At 34.6% G+C, this 23034-nt stretch overlaps 2 protein-coding genes across 2 annotated transcripts in view; one reads left to right on the top strand and one right to left on the bottom strand.

Annotated features, from left to right (window-relative positions):
* Positions 1–7305: 7305 nt before the first annotated feature.
* On the bottom strand, positions 7306–8590 carry LOC108965486 (phospholipase A1-like). Its single transcript, XM_018927942.1, has 3 exons — positions 8518–8590; positions 8166–8442; positions 7306–8094 (listed from the first exon to the last, which is right to left on the bottom strand). Exons 1-3 carry the CDS (start codon positions 8555–8557, stop codon positions 7371–7373), a joined length of 1041 nt encoding a protein of 346 aa, XP_018783487.1. The 5' UTR covers positions 8558–8590; the 3' UTR covers positions 7306–7370.
* A 3168-nt stretch (positions 8591–11758) lies between these two features.
* Positions 11759–23034, top strand: part of LOC108965500 — a 33604-nt gene continuing 22328 nt past the window's right edge. The window contains exon 1 of the mRNA XM_018927965.1: positions 11759–12307. Coding sequence (XP_018783510.1) covers positions 12226–12307 — 82 coding nt within the window. The 5' untranslated portion in view covers positions 11759–12225. The remainder of the gene's footprint in view (positions 12308–23034) is intronic.

Raw genomic sequence — 23034 nt, 5'->3', positions numbered from 1 at the left:
TTTACATTATTTGTATTTTCTCAATATTTATTACTTTTAAAGGCATGAAATTAAAAAGGTTACGAATTGTTTTACATTATATTTATCCAACTACCCTAATTAGAGGATTTATATATTTTACGCAGCATTCACTATAACTGCAGCTAAGCGTCAGCTTTTTCTGTTACCTTATATATCGTTATTAAAATATACAATCGAAATGGTAACTTTAACTTTTAATTAACTAACCTCAAAACAATCATATTTAAATCGACTTTTAACTCCTGATACGAAAGAATTTTCTTCCTTGTTATGTTATGCAATTATTTTAAGTGTTAGCAAAGCGCGAGGTTTTATAGAAACGCTAGATTGCTCTTACTATACGTCCAATGCTAATTTTCGTTTTTATTTTATGTCTTTTATAGACTTATAAATATTAATTATTAAACAATTTTTGCTTAAGGAATTTGTTTTTTTTTTATAAAAATTCATAAGGATAATAAATTAAAATAATTATAATAAATAAAAAAACCTATTAAATTAAGTATATTGAAAATATAAAACACCATTTCGCCTTTTTTCCAATATAATTTAAATTTCAAAGCGAATTTTGTTATTGTTATTGCTGAAGGCGAGTAATAATAAAATGGTGCGTAAATTCTACTGGCTATAGTATTAAACTAAAATATGCACTAAACATTAAGTATTATCAGCAAATAATTAAAATCGAATTACAATAATTTTAAGTGCGAGGAAAACATCAAAAAGTGAAACTGTTCAAAATGATAGCATAAAAAATAAAAAGTAAAACAATGGCTAATCAGCTGTAAACATATGAAAAAGTAAACAATTCCAATTAAATTAAATTAATTAAATTTAATCATATATACATTTTTGAAGCAAATTTAAGTACATTTAAATACAAACTTTAAACACCATGAACTGCTGTAGGTCTAAAGTGAAAAGTAGCAATTTATTTTACGCCTAAATTACGGTATATATGTACATATATACACTTGTATACTTATATTATTAAGCTAAAGTTCATTTAAAGCGTTATAAGCTTCATAAATATTTTTGTAATTACTAAATTAAAATATGCAATACGAACAGCAGCAAATATACAGTTACTTATTGAAGTATGCTGACCAACGAAAATAAAAAAAAATATTAAAAAAATGAATTAATTGAAAAAATAAAAAAATAATAGAAATAAAAAAATTACAAAGAAAGTTAACAATTAATTAATTATAAAAACATAAATAATTAATTAAAAAAATGAAATAATTAATTAAAAAAATTAAATAATTAATTAAAAAATAAAAAAAAAACTTATAAACCTACGCAAGTGAATTTGCAGCTAAGTCGCTCAGCACCTTTTTGTTGTTTTGTATTTCGTGTCGTATGTGTAGTAGTTATATAACGAACGCGTCGTGTTGGTACTCTTTTCGTACTTTTGTGCGCTTTTTATGCACAAACAATAAACTACTAATGATTTACAAAATATTATTAAAGAAAATCTAAGTAAAATTAAATATTAAGAAAAGGTGAAAATATTTGTATACAATCTTTAATTATTTGAATTTATTTATTAATTTAATATTTATCATTTCCCTTGTATGCATTTATGTTAGTGATGTAAACGAAAGCAAGATTGAAGCAAATTTTTGCTCGCAAATTAACGTTGCTCTGCATACATAAACATACATACAAACATATATATCGAATAATGTAATATAAAATATTTACTTAACATTAATATATATATATGAAGATTTGAATGAAAACACACTAATACACACAAACACATACACACTTTTTTCAAATTACAAATAAAAATTTTAACTATTTACCCATTGTTGTTGGTTGATATTATTCGTTCTCTTACTTCATCCTTATTGGCGTAGACACCGCTTACGCGGTTGTAACCGTAAGTCTCAGCTGGCCAGTCATTCTTCGTTTGGAGAGGTCCCTCCCGACCCTGACAGAGGTTTTGGTATTGTTCAATGTCATTTTACACAGCCGTATTAGTTTTCCGGGGATACCAGCTGTTTATTTGCCTTTTACGAAAGCCAATTGTTTCATTTGCAGATGTACGTAAAGAATTTGAAATGTCGTCCCACAGTTCCCCTATACTGAGTTGCTGATGAGTGCTCTCGAAGAACGTCTACCAGAAAATTGTTCGTTCGATTGTCTGTTGTGATTTCAGCTTCTCGACGTCGAACCTTCATTGTGTTTGTTGGCGTTTTTTGTTGTGTACCTTAGCTGACTTAAGTCAATGATAGGGCCTCGGAGAATACACACATCTAAAACACTGGTCAGCTCTCATAGATGTGCTCCATCTTTGATCACATCGTTATTCTCTTCCGTCTGGGCGTGGGCGCAAATCAGCGATATGTTAAAGATCCTCGCATTGATACGGATTATGGGCAGACGTTGATCCCGATTAAGGGACCGGCTATTTCAGGTGCATGCCCCGAAATGCTAATCTTTAATATGTTTGTAATGGTTATTAACAAAAGTGAGTCTCTCATTCGAGGCTGTTGTGTATTTTGCGCTGCGGGTCCCAAACCCTGCTCATAACTCTTGGGATGATTCGCCTTCTCACATTAACTCGCCCGGATGTTTTTTGGCTACCCAAAACTTCATCTCTTGGCCGATCATGTAACGCTTTCAAATTAAGATGTTCTCCATTGATTGAATAAAATCAAGGTGTGTTGATCAAAATAAATGAGAAGCTAGAATAAAATCACTGTAAGAGCCCAATATGAATTCAGTCCAAAATTAGAGAAATAGTGCAGTGAAATCAAATAGCGCTAGCATGCTGCATACGGCGATTTTGCTCCTTTGATACCAATCGAAATTGATGTAACAAGTTTCAAAGCGTTTAACTACTTATTGGTCCATTCTTGTATTATGAGCCTAATGACTACCCAAAGTTTGATGAATTGTGTGCGTATACGGCGAACTTTTAATTCAATTCAGATGGGAAATGAATCCTAAGTCTATCTTGTACTGCGGCGCAACCTTACTGTGTCAAATATATACGCATTCTATATATATATAATATATATATATATAATGATATATCATTCCAAAATATTTTACTCGCTCTCTTTGTAACTTGCAAATTAATTTAGTTTACTAAAACTTATGGTTCGCCAAATATGAAGCTTATCTAATAGCTGATATCTCGTGAAGCAGCCAATTTCACGCGTTCAAATATTTAAGGTGTGCTTGCAACAACTATTTTGACCAACAAATGTATTTCTGTGAGTGCGTATTTTAGGCAACGCACCGCCAAATATACCAACGTTGCTGAATGAATGCTCCGAGCGGATGTCCTTGCGTGCCAAACTAATTTTGTTAGTCGCTCATTTATGATTTAGAATTGAACACCTGGGAATTGTGGTCAAATGAGTCGCAGCTAACACATAGTAAACCAACTCAGAAATATCTCTCGCAGGTGTCATTTGTAAAGCAGTACAACCTTGAAGGGCTGCAAAAAGGACGCTAGTGTCAGAGCGGGTAGTTAGCGTATAGTTAGTACAAGCTGCAGCGCCTAAAAGTAGAGCTGGATGTGCGTGTGTGAGAGCGTTCGTGTGCTAGGCGTGCTATCAGCGCTCGTCGTGTATGTGTGGCAAGGGGTCATTGTCATCTCGGCGTCGCGTTGTTAAACGCCTGCAACTAGACACCGAAATGCTAGCGTAATTGCATTGGCAGCTTTCCTTTCGGCTGGGTGAATGAGTAGTTTTTGTATTGTTTTCAAAAGTATATAGTTTTTATAGTCTACTGCTCGTTACTTTTTACTATTTATTGTCTTAATTTCAGCGTTGCTCATTGTTGTTGCGCCATTGCTTGTATGATGTGAGTTTGAAAGGAAAGCGCTAATGTCGTTTGGGTGTGTTGCACTGCGCTTTTAGGGTGGTTCCTGCTTATTTCTTTATTTGTTTTTGTTTTTTTTTTTTTTAATACCTTTTACTATGCACTTCCGCTTGCAGCTGACGTTATTATCTGAGCCACATTTGCAGTTGGAAATGACTTCAATGGCCCTAACTGTAATTTAATAGACCACCACACGCGGCGTTCAACGTGTTTTTTATTTACTTTGGCGCATTCATGTTTATGACAGAGGAAATGCAGATGACGCGCTGCTGTGTTGACGAGGATAATCATTATAGTGCACTAAAGTAACCCGATTACGCTCCTTTCATACATTACTATATTTAAAAATAGACATGTCTATAGGTAGATAAAATTTGAATATTAACTCGATAAAATTAAAAAAAAAATATTTTTGTTTGATCAATGTATTGTCGATAAATTTAATTCAAACTCATGATATTCTTTCATGGAACCGCTCGAAATGTTCGCTGCTTTCAGCGATCGTTCGACCCTAATCTTATGTCAAGGTTCTTTCATAGGAAAAATGGACCGAATCGGACATAAAAAATTGACTTTTAGATATTGTTGGTTGGAAAATTTATTATCGGCCGAGGTGATTATTATGCTTTTGCATTAACTGCTCATAGATGAGCTCACTTTGAACGTGAAAGCAAGTTTTGATTCGAGAATAAAGGAATTAGGAAGTTGGAATCGGACAAAATATGTACATAGCGCCATTCTAAAACAGATCCTTCTTCTTCACTGTTGTAGACATCGCTTACGCGATTATAGCCGAGTTTATAAAAGCGCGCCAGTCGTTTTTCATTTTCGTTGTTTGGCGCCAATTGGAGATTCCACCTTGGCTTTCCAATGGAGTGGAGGTTCCACTCTGCTTCCTCGGCGGGTACTCCGTCGAATACTTTCAGTGCTGTAGTGTTTTCATCCATTCGACGGACGGGACCTAGCCAACGTAATCGCTATATCTTAATTCCCTTGACTATGTCAATGTCGTCATATGACTCGAACTACTCATCGTTCCATCGAATGGGATATTCACCGTTGCCAATGCTCAAAGGACCATAAATATTTCACAGAATCTTTTTGTCGAAAACTCGTAACGTCGACTCATCAGATATTGTCATCGTCCATACATCTGCATCATATAGCAGGACGAGAGTTTGGATTTTGTTCGTCGAGAGAGGACTTTACTTCCCAATTGTCTACTCAATCCGTAGTAGTGGCAGGCGTTATTCTGCGTTGAATTTCAAGGCATCCAGTTTTGTTCCAAGATACACGAAATTATCTATGACTTCAAAGTTATGATTATTAACAGTGACGTGGGAACCAAGTCGCGAATGTGATGACGTTCACAACCAGATTGTACCTTTTCTATTCAGCTTTGCAGCTTGAGTTGTTTTCGCCAGCAGTAGATTGAATAAGTCCACAATAGGTTTTGTTTGAAAACTCGTTTGGTATCGAACGGATCGGAGAGAATCTTGCCGATCCTCTCGATGCTCTTATTATTGCTCAATATCAGTTTACACAGCCGAATTCGCTTTGCGGGGATACCAAACTCAGACATTTCAAGATTCGGCACGTGGTGAATATCTGGTTTCAGCCTGAAGCCACAGAGATAAGTTCTCAAACATCTATATCTAACACTTTGAGATACGCCGAGGCTAGCAATAGAAATTCGGTTAAATAATGGTCAAGGTGTCAGCCTACGCCTTCTGCAATTTAATGTGTTCTTGTATGGCCTCACCCTTTCTTGCATACTCTCTAATATTCCCCATTGATTCGTCATATATTATTATCACTTGTAGACTTTTAAGAAGCATATAAAATAGAAAAAAGTAGTGGAGAATGTTTCAGTATGTTAAGCAAGTGCCTAGCTTTGAATATGTGAAAATGTTGAGAACTTCTGAGTTAGTTTATCCTAAGACTCTTTATCGTTAGTCTACGAATGTTAATATTTTCAATTCGAAACCCTCAGTATAGAAAATAACTGATTTCCTACATTCTAAAATGACAGTTCCCAGTTGGTGAATGAGACAACACTTTTTTTCAGAATAGGTATTTTTGTCAGCTGTTTAATAGTTGACAGACTAACCGTTCCTCAACGGGTTAGGGGTAGTGAAAATTTTCAATAAATTATTTTAATAAAATTTTTTGCATTTTCGGTAAGTGTAATATCTTAAGAATATTCTCTGAAAACTTCACGTTGTTCCGATAATTAGTTTTAGAGTTATTCGATAAATAACAAAGAGAGCTCGGGCACTTCAAAGCACTAGTGTGAAACTTTAAACGCGTTTTTCTCAAAACTATGTTTTTGAACTGGTGACAACTGTAACTCGAAAACCGCTCAGTCGATTTTATTGAAATTTGTACAGCTTTTAGAATACATAATAAACTCGGGACTGGTCGATGCAATTTAATTTTTCAAAAATTTCGATTTTTCAAGACCAATTAACTATTAAAAATTTAGAAAAAAATAAACTTCACAAATTTCATTGGTGACTTGCATGGGATTCTTCCCCTATTTCTGCAAACATTTCAAAATTTAGCGAAGTTCTTCATTATTTTTACTCATTTTGGAACCGCTGTAACTTTTTTCAACTTCCACGATTTTGTTTTGGTTAAATGAAGATTAAGAAACCTCATTCTTCCAACACTATATTGAACAACACAATGTGATTGGTAACACTGGAGATATACGACTGCAACGACATTTTTGACAATGTCCACAATAAGGAGCCGCCCTGTCTGAAACATTGTTTGGCTTCGAACCGTTGTGTGAACAAGAGAAAGCTAGTTTCGGAAAAAAATACAACCACTTCACAACAGGGTTTGTTGCAGTGTTTATGAACAATCCGTAGTTTTAGTGTCGTTTTGTGACCGTCGACGAAGCACGACCAAAACAATCACTTCTGCTGCTCTGAAGAAAGGGGAAAGGTTTTGACCAGCGTTTTCTGGATTTTCCACGGAGAGATTGTATTGCCTACCTGGAAAAGTGAAAACGGTTAGAGGAGTCTATTATGACAAATTATTGTCATGCTGCTGCCAAATACACCGTACTGATCAGATTTCACTCCCAGCGGCTGTTTATGCCTTTACGCTAAGCAAATATCTTGTAAATCCGTTTTTACCTTCGATAATATCGAAAGATTTGATTCCGTTATAGTTTCTACACTCGATATCCTGCTGTCAAAGCATCAATTATAACCAAATTACTTGTGAATTGGCCACGCGATAAGGTAATGATTTGACAAACATCACTTTTTCCAGCAAGGCCACTTAACAAGACATAACAGCCTTTAGCGACTATAGGCGGTTAGGCTTGGGTCGATTTATAAAATTTTTTACACCAAGAACTTCTTCAGTAAACCATAGAACGAACAGGAAATGTAATGATCACTTATCGTTAATAAGTAAACCCCAAAATTATTATTTTTATCGAACTCATRTTTATCCTTGCAGTATATACAGCTATAATAGAAATAATTTCCTTAATCAGATCCGTAGCCATAGGGAGCACTGCTGCGTACGGGTACATAGAAATCTCCAGTCACCATATAGGCGTTCGTAACAGCACCCATTTTCACACTACTGTATGACGCACCACAACTCTTACTTACGGCCTCTTGATAGTCACCACAACGCATGCTTGGGAAATTATCGGCTTTCACAGCTTCGGCGTAATAGATGCAAGAGCGAGCATGGCTGCAGGCACCAGTCAAATCCAGACCACAACCGGGTTGCTTTTTGCCACCATTCGGATAGAAGGCACCTTTACCAATTGGTTTCAGGAAACCCAGTTGTCCACCATCAGTCTGGATGGATTCAACATATGTAGCATCATCGCTGTTGAGACGCTTGTTGGGCTTATTGTAGCTGTAGAGTGGCAGCGCGGGGTCCAACCCAACAATGGCATGCAATTTACCAGAAGCAATATTTTTGCCCGTAAATCCGGCAGCTTGAGCACCCAAACTGTGACCAATTACCTCGGTATCACTCAGGGAGAGACCGTGRTTCTCTACCAAACACTCAATCATGTCGGCGATCTTTTTGCCCACTTTGGGTACAGCCACAACACTGGATATATAGTCAATGAAACGAGCGCGTGCCCAATCCACCACAATGATGTTGTAGTCACCATTACTCAACCAAGCATCGCGAATATTCTTGTTCATTTTCGCTTTGTAACTCTGAAGCCAACCATGAATTAAAAATCTGTTGAAGTTTAGAGTGAAATGTCAGTTATAAGTATACTTAACAGAAAAACTGCGATCAAATACACTTACTTGGTGGGATTGCTGGCATTGAAGTTCGAGTTCAAAATAGTTTCAGCGGTAACTGTAATTTTCTGTGGAGTGGTTGGATTYTTTTGCGTRTACAGATAATAGTKGACGGGCACTAAATTGAGACGGCCTTCTAATGTGTCCTGTTTCTCACGCTCCGCAATTGCATTCTCKCCCTCTTCAATGGTCATCCAGACGAATGACCCATCCACTTGTGGTACATACCAGCCATTCTCGCCATTCTCACGGCCCTCTTCTACAGGAAAAGCCGAAATAGCAGCTGCGAAATAAAAAAGGAACCGGCGTGAATATATTTAAAGTAAACTCAGCTTTTTCGMAGTTGACAAATAACTACCTGCTAATAAAACAATTGCCAAAATATGCAAGACCTTCATTTCTCCAGATGTGTCAAAGAATAACTGAACACAAGAGATGTGCGAGTCTTTATATAGTCAGCATTATCTACTGAGAGATGGCAGATACTTTGCCTTAAAACAATCGCACTTTAATTATTTCACGCGGCGAACATACGCCAGAGATAATATATATGGTCCTGGTTTCAATTATAGCTTTGCAACATGTTTACCACCAACGAACCAGCTGATAATTTGAGTCGCAAAAAATAATATAGTTGGCAATTGTATGCTTAGTAATTTCATTAGATCTTGATAAAAGAATATTTCTATTAATTGTTTAGCAGAAATCCCATATCAATTATTTTTTGTCCACGTTTATGCAAACTGGCACTTTTTGTTTTGAATCGATATTGCAAGCACATACAGCAAGTGTGTACTTCTTTCATAATAGTTAAAAAATGTTATAGCGGTTTAGATAATTGCCTTTCTAATGATGATGCCGACGAGATTAAAACCGATATTGGGCCTTTAATAATTTGTATATTAAAAAAGATAAAAGTTGAAATTGACAAAAAAATAAAAAATCGACGCATAAAGAAATTTAATTTTCTACAATGTATTTTTCTGTTACAGAAAGTTCCTAATACATAAGAGCGAATTATTAAAAGTACATTAATTCTCCTGAAAATAACGCCAGAAAGGTCAAATCTAACAGTGAAGAGCATACAGCAAGCTCTAGAGTTAATTGAAAAGTTGGACAAAGTACTTGACAGCAACCTTTTTTAGGAAGAACTTTGTGCTTGTCAAACTACTTCCCCTATTTCGATTTCGTATTTTTTTAAACGCGTTATTCTCAAAACTACATTTTTTGAACTGGTGACAATTGTAACTCGAAAACCGCTCAGTCGATTTTAATGAATATTATATTTTTTCAAAAATTTCGATTTTTTAAGACCAATTTTATCCCAAAAGTTTAGAAAAAATTTCCTGAGGCCGCCATTTTGTTAATTTTTGAAAAAAAAACAAAAAATTCTTCGATCAGGCACAGGATTGTCTATTTATAAAACTAATTTTTTTTGTCCGATTGATTTTAGATGAATCTCCAAGGACTTATGGTTGTCAATTCAAGTACCTTTTTTTGGAACAGGGTCAACACAAACAACTATAACTGTGGAAATTATTGTTCTGTTTTTTTTTTTTTGAAATTTTCGTGTCTTCAAGAAGAAAAAAAAAAAATACTGAAAATTGTAATTTTTTCGTGCCTTTGACTACGTTTAACCCCTTAAGTTATGTTAATCAAACGAATTGTCGCATTAGGAGGAATGATAATCCCCAAAAAGTCTGTGTTTAGAGGCGCTCTATGGGCAGGACTAATGATTACCTTCCATTTTTCTTCAAAAAGAACATTCAAATACTGCCAACAATGTACCAAACAATGCAAGTTGACTCTTACATCGGCGTTTCCGATAAATAAACAGCTTCTTGAATGGAAAAGGATGTGTACAAATTTTCAAATTCAGATACATATACATATACATATGTACATACAGTTGGACACTTATCACTTATATATAGCAACAGGCTTCCCAATAAGATTGCTATTGCATGGAATTCGAGTTGTATTGCACGGCCACCACGAGCACACTTGCAGAAGTCCAGACGCTGAACCCAATTTTCGACGGTTTTAAGGCATAAATCCGCCAAAACTGCTGCAATTTCACGTTCGCTATGCGTACGAAGTTCACGAATTGTCGCTGGCTTGTTGGCAGAAGCCATAGCCCCACACTGACGTAGCTCCACAGCAAATAGTCTAACGGCATAAAATCGCACGACCAAGTGGCCAATTGACTGAGCCATGAGATAATACGTTCACCAAACTTTGTTTTCATTAAATCGATTGTGACATTCGCTGTGTGGCTTGTGGCGCCGTCCTGCTGGCATCATATATTGTCCAAGTCCATATCATCCAATGCGATCCAAAAGTATTCGGTTATCATTGAGCGGTAGCGATTCCCATTCACAGGAACTTGCTGATCTTGATCATCACGGGAGAAGTACGACCTAATGACGCCACCAGCCATAAACCGCAACAAACCGCAATTTTTTAGGTATGCAATGGTGACTCATGCAGTACGTGTGGATTGCTGCCTGACCAGTAATGCATATTTTGCTTATTGACGAAGCCATTCAGCTAGAAATTAGCCTCATCGCTGAAGATGACTTTTCGATGAAAATCCGGATCATTTTCAAGCTGTTGCTCTGCTTAATTCACGAACATGCGACGATTCTGGAGGCCAAACGGTTTCAGTCCTGGGATCAATTTGATCTCCAAGATTTTTGGCAAAATTCGCCCCAAAGACGTCACAGGGACTCAAAACGCTTGAGAAAAACGTGTGACAGACTGATTTGGGTCTTCCTCAACTGATGCGCTATCGGCCGCAATATTCATTGGCACGGGAACATTTTGTGCTGTAGCTTTGGATTAAAATTTTTCCACTAGCGCTCTTAAAGTTGGAGCCACTGACTCCGAATTTCGGTAATAAATTTTAATAATTTCGACTCGTTTATCTTTTATGATACAATGACAAATCTCACTGAAGAGAAATGTCAAAAGAGCGGGAAAAAATAGGGCGCCATTTCCTATCCCCATCGGTCTACTTTTGTAGCGTCCCTATTGAAAAACCCGTTATTTATGTATTATGAGGTCCCTAACATTTCATTCTAGGTGTTAGAAACTTCCTGGCAAAGTTAGTATGTCCTGTTCAGGGTATGAAAAATAAAAAGAACACCCTTAATTAATTAATACATTCTAAAATGTATGCCCATACACCAAAATTTGTAAAACTTGAGCTCCCATACATATATCACATGTTGTTTTCACAACAACAATCAACCATAGCATAGCATAGCCACAGCTGATTACGATGTTGTCACTGCCGTCGTCGTCGTAGCCGTCGACGTCGTTACTGCCCAGCGACGCAGCTGCGCACGCTGACGCCATCCTCATTGAGCGCCTTTGTGTGTGGAATTGGAAAACAACATAACTATCGGTGGCGACGTACACAATCGTAGCACCGAAACAACAACAAAGGCGAACAAAACAATTCTGTCTGCTCGCGGCAGCGAAATACCGCCAAGTTGTAAAGGCAAAGAAAACTGCGTTTGAGGTTAGTTGTTTGAGTGGTAGTAATATTTATCAAACGGCTCCGTTACTATTTCAGTTTTTATCGAGTAGTCGCATAGTCACAACGTGTCCACAGTCCAGCCCCGTGTATACCAACGTGATAAATATTGCGGAGACGACGCGCCAATTTCGACATTTCAGTTCTTTATCAATAACAACAACAAATTAAAAAAAAAAATTATAAAATGCGTTCGCAAGTTTTTTGTTTTTGTGTGGCGCTCCTGCTCATTGTTTGCATTCTTTAATTGTTGCAAATGCAGCAAGAAATCGACGCACATGGATCCAGTAGAAGTCCCATAATCCCCCCTAATGAGTTGAAGTCGTAAAAAAGTGAAAATAAATCCCTAAAAATATTCATTAAAATGTAATATTCAATTAAAAACCGTTATATAACTAGTGCGTAGTTGTCCACACTTTCCTTAAAGTATCGTGGTGAATTTGAAATTTAAACCTTCCACCCCGCAAAGTATACTCCAATATAACCGTTACCACCTTTTTGTGTTCTGCGAGTGCTTCTGTGAAGATGAATGCAAATGATGCTGACAGCAATGAGGAGGCGCCTTGGCAGACTAAAGAGTCGCAAAAGCAATTGACTAGGCTGGAGTGTAAGTACCAAATTATGTATTAAGCTGAAGTTGTAATCCTTATCTATTGTTTTATCTGAAAATATAAAAAATACACTTAAAAAAAAAATTAGACGAAGGTGTTTGTAACGGTTTTCTATATAATTGAGATGGGGTTTCTTTTCTGAAATGAGGGGAACGATGGGTTCACAATGATAATGTCTCTTCTGAACGGTTAAGGGTTCTTACAAAAATTATCGAAAAGAGTTCTATAATTCCTATGAATTACTCTAATAATGGGTTGTCTGTCGGTAGAATATCGAAATTTGCTGATGTTATTAATAACGTTCGTACTATATCTAACAAAGCGACGAACAAATTTGTATAATCCCTAAAAGACAAACTTCTCCTTGAAATCGCTTTTAGATCCATAGTCTCTTAGGCAAAGTTGTTCAGAATGAGCTGTGGAACATTTCCAACATAGGTCATTTTATAGACAAAATATCGATGCAATGTATATATTTATCTGAAATAAGTCTAAGGAATACGAATGGTTGTTCGAAAAACACGAAGCTATTTGATACAAAACAAAAATTTTCTTGAGGTCATCTCAACTCGAAAAGCAGAAAGGAGATGCTTTTTTATATCTTGCAACATGTGCTACAGAGTATAATAGTTTTGTTCATCCAACGGTTGTTTGTATTACCTAAAAACAGTCGAGATAGATATAGAGTTATATATTTAAAAACAATCAGGATGACGAAACGAGTTGAAAACCGCCTAAGTTTAGGTGAAATTTTATACCTTAGAAACTACCTGACCAATTTAAGCCAAATTTGATATGTGTGATATCCGTTTCTTGAAAGCATTGAAGGAAATTAGTGAGTTTGGGCTGCAACTCCGCCTACTGCCCATATAACAAACTGTAAAATTCCATATACTTTTATTTTATAGTCACTAATCAAACATCAATTAAGTTATGTATTATTGTAAAACTTTTAACGAATAGTGCCTTCAAGGTATTTAATTTTACAGTCAAAAATTGTCGAAATAGGATTAAACTTGTATATATTACTATAACTAAAATATTTTCCAACTTCCAGTTCAGTTTATGTCGCATCTATCGGTCAATTTGCATACTTTTAAGTTCAATTTTAAGTATGCTAACATCTGACGGTGCTTTCCAGGCTTTGATTCTTGCAAGCTGAGCATAAAAGGCTCGGTTGCACCCGATCTTAACCCTTCCATACTGGCTTAATTGGAGTTCTTTGTTTTATATAAGAGAACAGTTTCGTTCAGTTCAGTTTTTTAGGGCTTAAAAGTATTCTGCTGTTTCTCTTTCTTCCTTTAAACGGAGGCATTTTATTACAGACAGACGGTATTAGCTTTAGTTTGTGGAAGTAAAAAGAGAAAACCAAGATAAAGCCTACAAATTATAATCCAAAAGTTGAATCCAAAAAGTTGATAGTTTTTAAGGCTTTTCGTAGCATGTATGTATGTATAGAGCATTAATGAATCAACCAATTTTAAGTCAAAGTTTTAATAAGACGATTCTTGGCACCAGATATATACAGGAACACTTGAGTTTTGAAATATTCAGATTTTTATTTTATTAGATTTGCCTTTACTGCCCACAGAGTTGTAGTCCCAAGCTACCATATGCGCCTATGACAGACACCGCCACGGTATGAACGGAAGAAATTTTGGATCCCTAAGTTTTACACTTAGAGAATATGCCGAAATAGCTGTCATTAATAAAAATTATGAACGTTTGTATAAATTTCCTTTCACAAAAACAAAAACTAAAGCGCTCATATATCCATATATTTATAAGACATTTTTAAAAATGCGAAATTCTTAGTGTCTGAGTCAACCCAATCAATTAATGAAGCCGCACTTTTCTTCACACTCATAAATACCTATGTACGTACATGTACCCAATTGCTTGTGGTTGAAATTAATAGAATTGTGTGATCTCATAATTTAACGAGCAATTGGAGAATTGCGTTTATATGCTGGAGTGGTCACGCTTTGGTGCCGTTAAGTTTAACCATCGCAGGTATTAGGTAAGGTAATTAATTTACATATGTGTTTTTCTTATTTGCGTGTTTGCATAATAACAAAAACAACAAGACGTTGATTTTTCCTGTTTTCGCTTCTTCAGCCAGCGAAAATATTTATCCATGAAAATCAAATTTCTGACAAGACAGCGAAAATCTGGGTGTGAACTAGAAATAAATTAGCTCAAAAGTAATTTTGTTTGTTATGATAAATTGAAATTCAAGTTAAAGCGTGTCTATTACAAGCCACAACAAACTAATACCAACAAATAAGAATTTTAATTTAAACAAATTCGAAAAACACAAAAGAAAAATAAGAACGTGCCACTGTTCGATTGTAGTAGAAAATTGTATAAATTTGTATAGGTGAATGCAGATATTATGTATTTATTAGTGATGTAGATTCAACTTTTGCGGTAGTGAAATTGTCGGGATTTAAGAGTAGCGATCCCGAAATCTGTGAGTTTCATAATTATCAAATTAACTTGAATCGACATTAAAGCTTCAGTTTTCAGAGGCAAAACGGAACAAGTGACCATCATTTGAAAGATTTATTGGAAATTTTTATTTGCCTTTAATGTTTAGCACAAACTTCAACCAAACTGTGCTATGATATATTATCATAATTACTAACCAATTTTTAGGACATAAATGTACTGCATATTTTTGCGTTTCATAAATGGATAAAAATCTTCATACGATTAATTATGACTTCAGATAACTCGAAATCTCCATAAACTTGACAGTGGCACAATATGATAATGGGTTGGTCCTTCATAGATTCAAGTTTTCTTATAAGTACTTGATTTTGATCCGTCCGTTTGTATGCCATCTATATGCTATATTAGTCCGATCTGAAAAATTCTATTTTAAATATGATGGGTGAAAATTGGGATTACCTAAAATATCCATTAGAATGCTTCAGATGAGTCAGATTTCGAAGTTTTGTTTTGTACACCTCTTGTTTGACATAATCCCATAAAAAAAAATGGAGCAGTCAGGTCAGATATTAATAAGTTTTAAAATTTTCGTTGGAATCTTGCTGAAACCAAATGCTAGTGAAAGCGATACGTCTTTCTTTGAAGTTCTGGATAAAAATATTTATTCAACATATTTATTCAACACATTGATAGTTACTGTTAGACTGTTTTCTTCAAAGAAGTATGACGCAAAATGTTGAAAATTCAGCTGTTGGGGCATCATCTCTCTGGGTGTTTCACTAAAAAAGTGTTCTCCCCGTGGACAGTATAACTTATTTTTGGTTCATTTAAAATCAAAAACCATTAATATTTCATTAGTACTTATGTATGTATAAATCACGCGTTTGAACGAATTTAAACAAAAAAGTAAAATTAAAATTTTCATTTTCTTCTCAGACTTTGAACAAAAAATCTAATTTTTTAGTAAAATTTTCACATTTACTAGCTTAAAAAAATGCTGTAAAGAAAAAAATCCTTTGTTCAATAACTAGATAATATTATTTTAAAGATGTGTACACAATCCGAGCTAAATCGGTCAATAACTCTTCTAGAAATCGTGTCCAGCGACTCCAAAAATGGAGTTTTGAGTTCAACGTATTTAAAACTTTGGGAGAATATTTTAAATATGTACAATTTAATAAAATAAAGAAGAAAGAAAATCCATTTTTTGAAATTTTCAAACCCGCCTAACCCCTTAAATTATTTATTTCCCACATAAATTTTTTTCTTTTAAAAAAATGTGGAAATACAACCAAAATTCAAAAACCCGAGGGTCTCGGGATATTCATCCGTATTGCATATATGTATGTATGTATATGCTACGCTGGAAAAACTTCTTCAAACAAATAAAACAAGCTAACTGCTATAATAAAGCTTAACATATAGGTATGTATGATATATATGTAAGATTTATGGCTGTTGCATATATGAATGTATGTATGTATTTGAATATATTTGTAAATAAACTTTCATGTGTGCGCCTAAGTAACAAACAGATGGCGTATTCGCTTTGACACTAACAATGACATTGGTGCCACACGATCGATGACGTCGTCGCCAGTGTTGAAATGTTGCTCCGAAAACTGAATGGAAATTAATTGTATGAAAATAAAACAAATACCCATACACACATAAATGAATACATACATACATATATATTTTTGCATGTGTTTATGGAAAGAATATTTCATGCGGAATAAACAAAACCGCACAAATAAAGACGAATGTTGTCATCGCCGTTTTATTTTTAAAAATACTTACATATTTTTGTGTTACATATTTACATAAATTATTGTAGACGCATAAATTTTCACAAAGTTAATCATTAAATCCGGTTGTTTATGCGCATTTACATGAATAAGAAACACAAAATTTAAATTAGAAGCGTTATAAAGTTGGACTATTGACGATTTTTGTTAAAAAAAAAACACAAAGCATACGCACATTAGAGTGGTCGAAATAATACTAGAAACAACATACATTTACGAAATATGTTTTATGAATAAGATCGACGCACATAGATATATGTACATATATGCACTTGATCTCGATATCTTCAAAAGTATGATTTTTATATTTTGCGTACACAAATTTTACAACAAAGCTTATGAAAAAGCAGGTACTATTCAGATACCAAAACTTATTCGAACTGAACCCTAAATTATCGATCCTTCCATATGTCGAGCGTTTTATATTAATTAAACATTTTGAAAAGAAACAAAAAAAGGGAGCCATTTTTATCTAAATATCAATAAAAGGGGTGATCTAAGTACAGATGATTTTTTCGATAGCCTTTTTTTTTTTTGACAGATTACTTCTGAGTCGTCTCGTTACAGCTTTCCAACCAAATTTTGTTCAACAAGGAGGTCCATTTCTGGCTCAATGGATATGCAAACAAGCACCCTGAAGAGATTCAAGAGCTGATATTTTATCCAAAAACAAAAAAAAAACAGTTTGATGTGCCAGTGAGAACGTAACCATTAATGGGGACCATTATCGCGCCATGATAACCAACTATTTGATGCCTGAAGTTGAAGCCCGTGATTTCGACAACATTTGATTTCAACACCACGGCGCCACTTCCCACACATCGCATCAATCAATTGATTTGTTGAGAGAACACTTCGGTGAAAAGATAATTTCCCATTCGGTCTGGTCGATTGGCCATCAAGTCTATGCAGACAATCCCGCTCAAATTCAGACCTTGGAATATCACACGTGTCAATTGCAAATTACCAGTGGAAATACTCGAACGAGTAAGCGAAAATTGGACTTATCGGATGGACCTACTGAGGCGTAGACGCGGCAAATATTTGAAAGAGATAATCCTTAAAAGATAAATGCCAAGAACGTTCTTTCGAATGATAATAAACATTCCGCATTAAATTTGAAAATTGATCACTCTTTATAAAATTATAAGAAAAACGTTGTAGATATGATTTTTGGTTATGAAATCAATTGTGTATTATATGATCGTTATATTTGATGAATAAAAGCACTTAAATAATCACTATTTTTAACCACCCTAATAATCAAGTTTAAACAATTTGTATATACTTCGTATTGTACTTGGAAGATAAGCCTTGGAACTACAGAGTATTGGTTAACACGAGTATCGAGCTTACATGAATGTGTTCACGGTTGCGAAGGCCGGTTTAGGGAACTCCTCAACTATCGACGCTAACCAGAGAGGTATATTATAGGACTCGTAACCTTTGTGTTGGATACGTCGCTGGTTTGAAACCGGTTTGGAACCTTTTGTCTCTTATGCAATGTTGGTTAGAATGATCCGTAGAACATTTCCTGTGTAAACGATTTTATAAAAAAATGGACCCCTCTAATGTCCATATCATTCTAATCAATGTTCATCCGAATAATGCCTCTACAGGGGTTCGAGACGAATATTCTGTAAAGTACATATTTACGAACTTCACTTAAACAATAGTTGCTTTAAAGCTTGGGCTTGAATACTCTCTCGGTTACCAGCTCGTTGGAGATAGTAAAACTTTATTGGGTACACCTCTGCATATTTAAACCAGAAATTAAATGATTACTAAAACTAAATGTATATATGTATATTATGTGATGCAGATATAATATAATATATACAGGGATTTTCATAAGATTGATATTGTATTATTCCAAAACACAATAAAATGTTTTTTTTTTAATGTGATGTACAATCGATTCAATTAAGTTATGAATACAGCATTATTTAAATGGCCTACATGACTTCTTTAGCTGGAACGAATTTGATGGACCCAATTTTCGAGCACTTTTGCCACTTAAATAAGTCGTATGTCAGGGGGATTTGGCCCTCAAGTTTTTAAAGTGAATATTTAACGTACTGTTTATTGCTAAGGACATATGACTTTGAATAACCCCAAGAAGTCTAAAGGTGTTAAAATAAAACTTCGATGTCATATTTTGTTGAAATAATCGATTCTCATAACTTTTCCCGCAATAATTCCGCTTTTACTCATCTTGTGTAGCACTTAACCTCTCTTTATGAAATCAGTGTTGTCAACATCAACTTCTTTCGATTCCGGCCAGAAAAAGTTGGTTATCATCGATCTATATATGTCGCTCTCCATCGACAGTAACGATGTCACCTGCTTCCTTTTGAAAGTACGACGCGATGATTCCATCAGAGCAAAAATCAAACCAAACTGTCAATTTAAGTAAATTAATGGTTGTCCAAGGATAATTTGTGGATTTTCCTTGCACTATATTCGACATTTTTTTAGAAGATGATTTTCTTAAAAAAAATCGTTATCGTTTTCAAGTTGTTCCAAAGCAAAATCAGCAGATTCACGATGATCCAATGGCTTCAGTTCTTGAGTGAGAAAAAATTTTTACGGTTGCAAGACCAAAAACTTTCTCAAAAACCATCAGGCTGTGGTTGGATACAGTTCCAATTCTTGAGAACGTCTTGGAATCGACAAATTGCGGTCTTCAGCTACAATTGCGTGAACGGCAACAATATTTTCATTACTGAGCGGTTCTTTGTCTGATTGGCACTTGAACATTACGTTAAGAAAATGTACGCTCGAAATTTTCAACAATTCGATGAATATCATCCCTATTGGAAAACCCGGTGTTTAGGAAAGCAAAATACCAATACAAATGTTTTATTCATTAGTTGCGAACAAGCTGAAAAAGAATCCTGCATAGCTAGCTGGCAGATATCCTTTTCGACTGCCACATGAGTATATACATTGTATGTACGTATACACATTTCCATCAATAGGGTGGATGGGAGAAGTATAGGGAAACATCATGAAGAGTAAATTGGCGCCACTGAGATTATTTGGCTGATGTTAAAATGGGAGCGGTGCTTGAACTCTGCGCCACCAATAATGCAACAATGTTAATATTGAGGCACGTGATGTATGCTCGGCGTTAGTTTTCCATGTGGACGAAAGGATACACAATGAGTACAACATATCATGAACCATTTTTATATAGAATCGAAGTAGGGAAATTAATCATGGTGATAGGAGTCTGTGAACGTTAATAAAGAACTTTAAATTAATAACGAGGATTTCTTGTGAGTACCAAAATTATATAATATAATTGTTAATTAACAACTTATTTAGTAATTTTGCACATTTCCATATGAGTGCATTTGGAGATAGATATATACATTAATATATACTAAATGGTATACTTTTATATGTAAGTGTCTACATATTTCCTTGTTTTCCACTAGCATTCCACTCTCAATCAAATTAACACCTGTTGCGCTGTCACTCACTTACAACAAGAATCTAGATAATAAAGCAATTACATTTGGAAGGACATTCGCAGCGAATATCAAGTTGTACATTAGCACGCGAAATTTTGTATGCTCCATTGAACCCACTTTGCTTTCGGCAGTGAAAGGACATTGTGTATGCGGGGGTGTTCGGACCGAAGAACGTAGAAGGTGGAACTGTGTAAATATTTAAATGTACTTGCAAAAATAATTTGCTCAATGCAAAAGAAAGTGGAATAAAAAAAAATATATTTGCTTGAGGCGTGTAAAAGTAACAGTACTTGCTCTGGTCAAGCGAAGCGGCTAATTGAAGACAGATGCGTCAAAGTAGGCGACGTACCGGCTAGTCTAACTGGGGATACAAATAAAATTTTACGAAAACAAAAGCAATAAAAATGTATTTACTTTAATTAGTATTTATTTATGTATTTTGCGCGCCGAACGGTAAATAAATTAACGAGGTGGAAATATAAAGGAAAATATGTAAGGTACTAAATTTGAGTGGAACCCAAATTATGCCATATTCAAGTGAGTTAGTTGGTCATTGATCGTTTTCATTGTTCACACTTAATCAATTTGGCTCAGGCAATAAGATTGATTTTGTTTCTGAAAATTTCGAAGCAAATGAATATAAAGCCTAAGTGTGAGAAGGTATATAGTTTTTTATTAAAACAAAGAATTAATAATTCATACATTAATTTTACATTTACATAGGTATTTAAGTAACAAATTATAAATTTATTTATTTTTTTCTCCGGAATAGAAAAAAATGTGTTCCACTTTAAAAAGAGGGCTCTTAAACAAAAGTAGTCAAATGATCGTATAAATTTTGAAAAAATACAAAACGTTTGTTTTGAAAGTAAATTAAGTAATTAATATTGCGTTCTTTATTCTAAATTATTGCATGAAGATGTTTTGGCATGCCTCGAACCAAATTTTCTAATACTTTCATTGGAATAATGTCAAATTGACGGCTTCGTCTCTAAGAAAACTTGTTTTATAATAATTGATTTATTTTCAAATTTTCGCTAAGAATGTCAACATATGAAGCAACCATCATTCGTCCATCGATTTTAAATACACTACCTACAACAAATTTTCAGAAACAGCCCCAAACCATGAGAGAACATCCTCCATGCTTCCCTGATGATTGTACGCACTGTAGCTTTAAGTATTTTTTTTTTTTTAAGTAGGTTTACACCACATTCGCTTTACGTGTTTTTTCATCGGACTAAATTACTTTATCTCAAAACAAACAACTGATGAGTCGACGTTGCGAGTTTTCGAGAGAAAAGTTCTGCATTTATACTTTCATTTGATGTCTATTGTATGTGAGTAAACAAAAAACAAAAAACAAAGCGTTAGTTTCGTCTGCACCGTTATGATCGATCAGTTTGAATGATAACTTTAAGCTATAGTGGATTGAACTGAACAAAACTATACGTTCAGATATTGTAGCGATGCCCTTAATAATAGTTTATGACAAATTTCCAAAGATGACGAATAAAAAAGTTTAACGTACAAATACTTGAGTTTTATCGGTTAGTTTGAAGGCCATCTAGTATATGCTATAGTTGTCCGATATCGGAGGTTCCCACAAATTAGCAGCTTCTTAGTAAAAGAAGGACGTTTTTTGTTTTTTTTTTTTTTTGATCACAGTGGTACACTTCATAGGGTCTTCTACGATTATTCTTGTGTGTTACAAAGGTTCTTCCAGTTATAATAAGGTTACCACACTACCTTAAAATAGTTAGTTTGTTAAATGACATCACACAATTAATAAAGTCTTCTTGAGGGTATAGGCTTGTCTTAGATTAAAAAAAAAATGTTTTGGTATTGCCTTTAAGTACAATTAAGGGTCCTTAAAACAAGAAATAGTGAAAAATTTTCGTCAGTAGACGTCCAGAGATTGTCATAAAAAGATGATTTTACTCAAATAAAATTCTGTAATGGACAAATTCGCTTCCTCTTTCCTTACTATCTGAGGTAGAGTTTGGCTTTGCATGAAGGTTCTTTAATTATGGTGACCGTAGATTTTACGAGTGTTGGCACTTATTGAAGATGCTTTTTTTTTAATTTTTTTGTTGAGTTATGGGCCCTGACGATCAGATGGCCAACTTTAAAAAGAGTAGGAGTATCTCTCTAATTGAATAGTCTCGTTCTTTTAAATAGCAAATATATGTACATCTACAAATGTACGCATCTCACATACATATGTACGTAAATATGTATGTATGTATGTGACACATAAAAGTTCTTATATGTATATGCAGATCCATCTTCGTTTTCCCATTAGTCTGTTGAAGAAAAAAAAACAATATTAGCACAAATGTAACACCCCACTATAAAAAGGACCATAATTATATAATATAAATAATTAACCAAAACTTTTCGGTTTAATTTTCCTTCGCTTCACTAAAGGAAATAGTCCTAAAAGCATAGTGTGCATGGACAAGAAACAATAAAATCAAAAACAGCGCCTGAAACTCAATACTTTGGGGGGATGTGACGACGCTAAACTCAAATTGGATAGATGAGTGAAAATTACTCTAAAAGCGCGAAGCATAACCGAAAACCAACAAATTTGACTGACAATAACATCGTTTAGGCGCCAGACAAGTAGACCACTAGACGAAACCAAGTGCGTCAATTATGGCGATAGTCAAGCATTTACGGAGTATACCTAACAAAAGTTTTTCAATTGTAACAACAAATGGTACGACGAGTATACGAAACAACAAAATCAAAACAGAGCGAAATTGGTGCCGCTCGAGTAGGAATTGTGTGTTGAGTGCGAGAGACGTGGAGTGCAAAGCTTGTGAGAGTACATTCCAATAAGCGTACAAAGAAAATTTCAATTTGGTGCTCTCTTAAGAATTTACACTAGTATTCAGAAGATTTGTTTCTTTTACATTTGTTGTTTGTTTGATGTAGTTTTTCTGAGATTTAGTCCTGATGTAAAAGAAAAATTAT

This window comes from Bactrocera latifrons, unplaced genomic scaffold (assembly GCF_001853355.1).
Source record: "Bactrocera latifrons isolate USDA-ARS-PBARC rearing strain unplaced genomic scaffold, ASM185335v1 scaffold_140, whole genome shotgun sequence".
NCBI lineage: Eukaryota > Metazoa > Arthropoda > Insecta > Diptera > Tephritidae > Bactrocera > Bactrocera latifrons.
The sequence above is the reverse complement of the archived record's forward strand: the minus strand, read 5'-3'. Positions and strand labels throughout refer to the sequence as shown.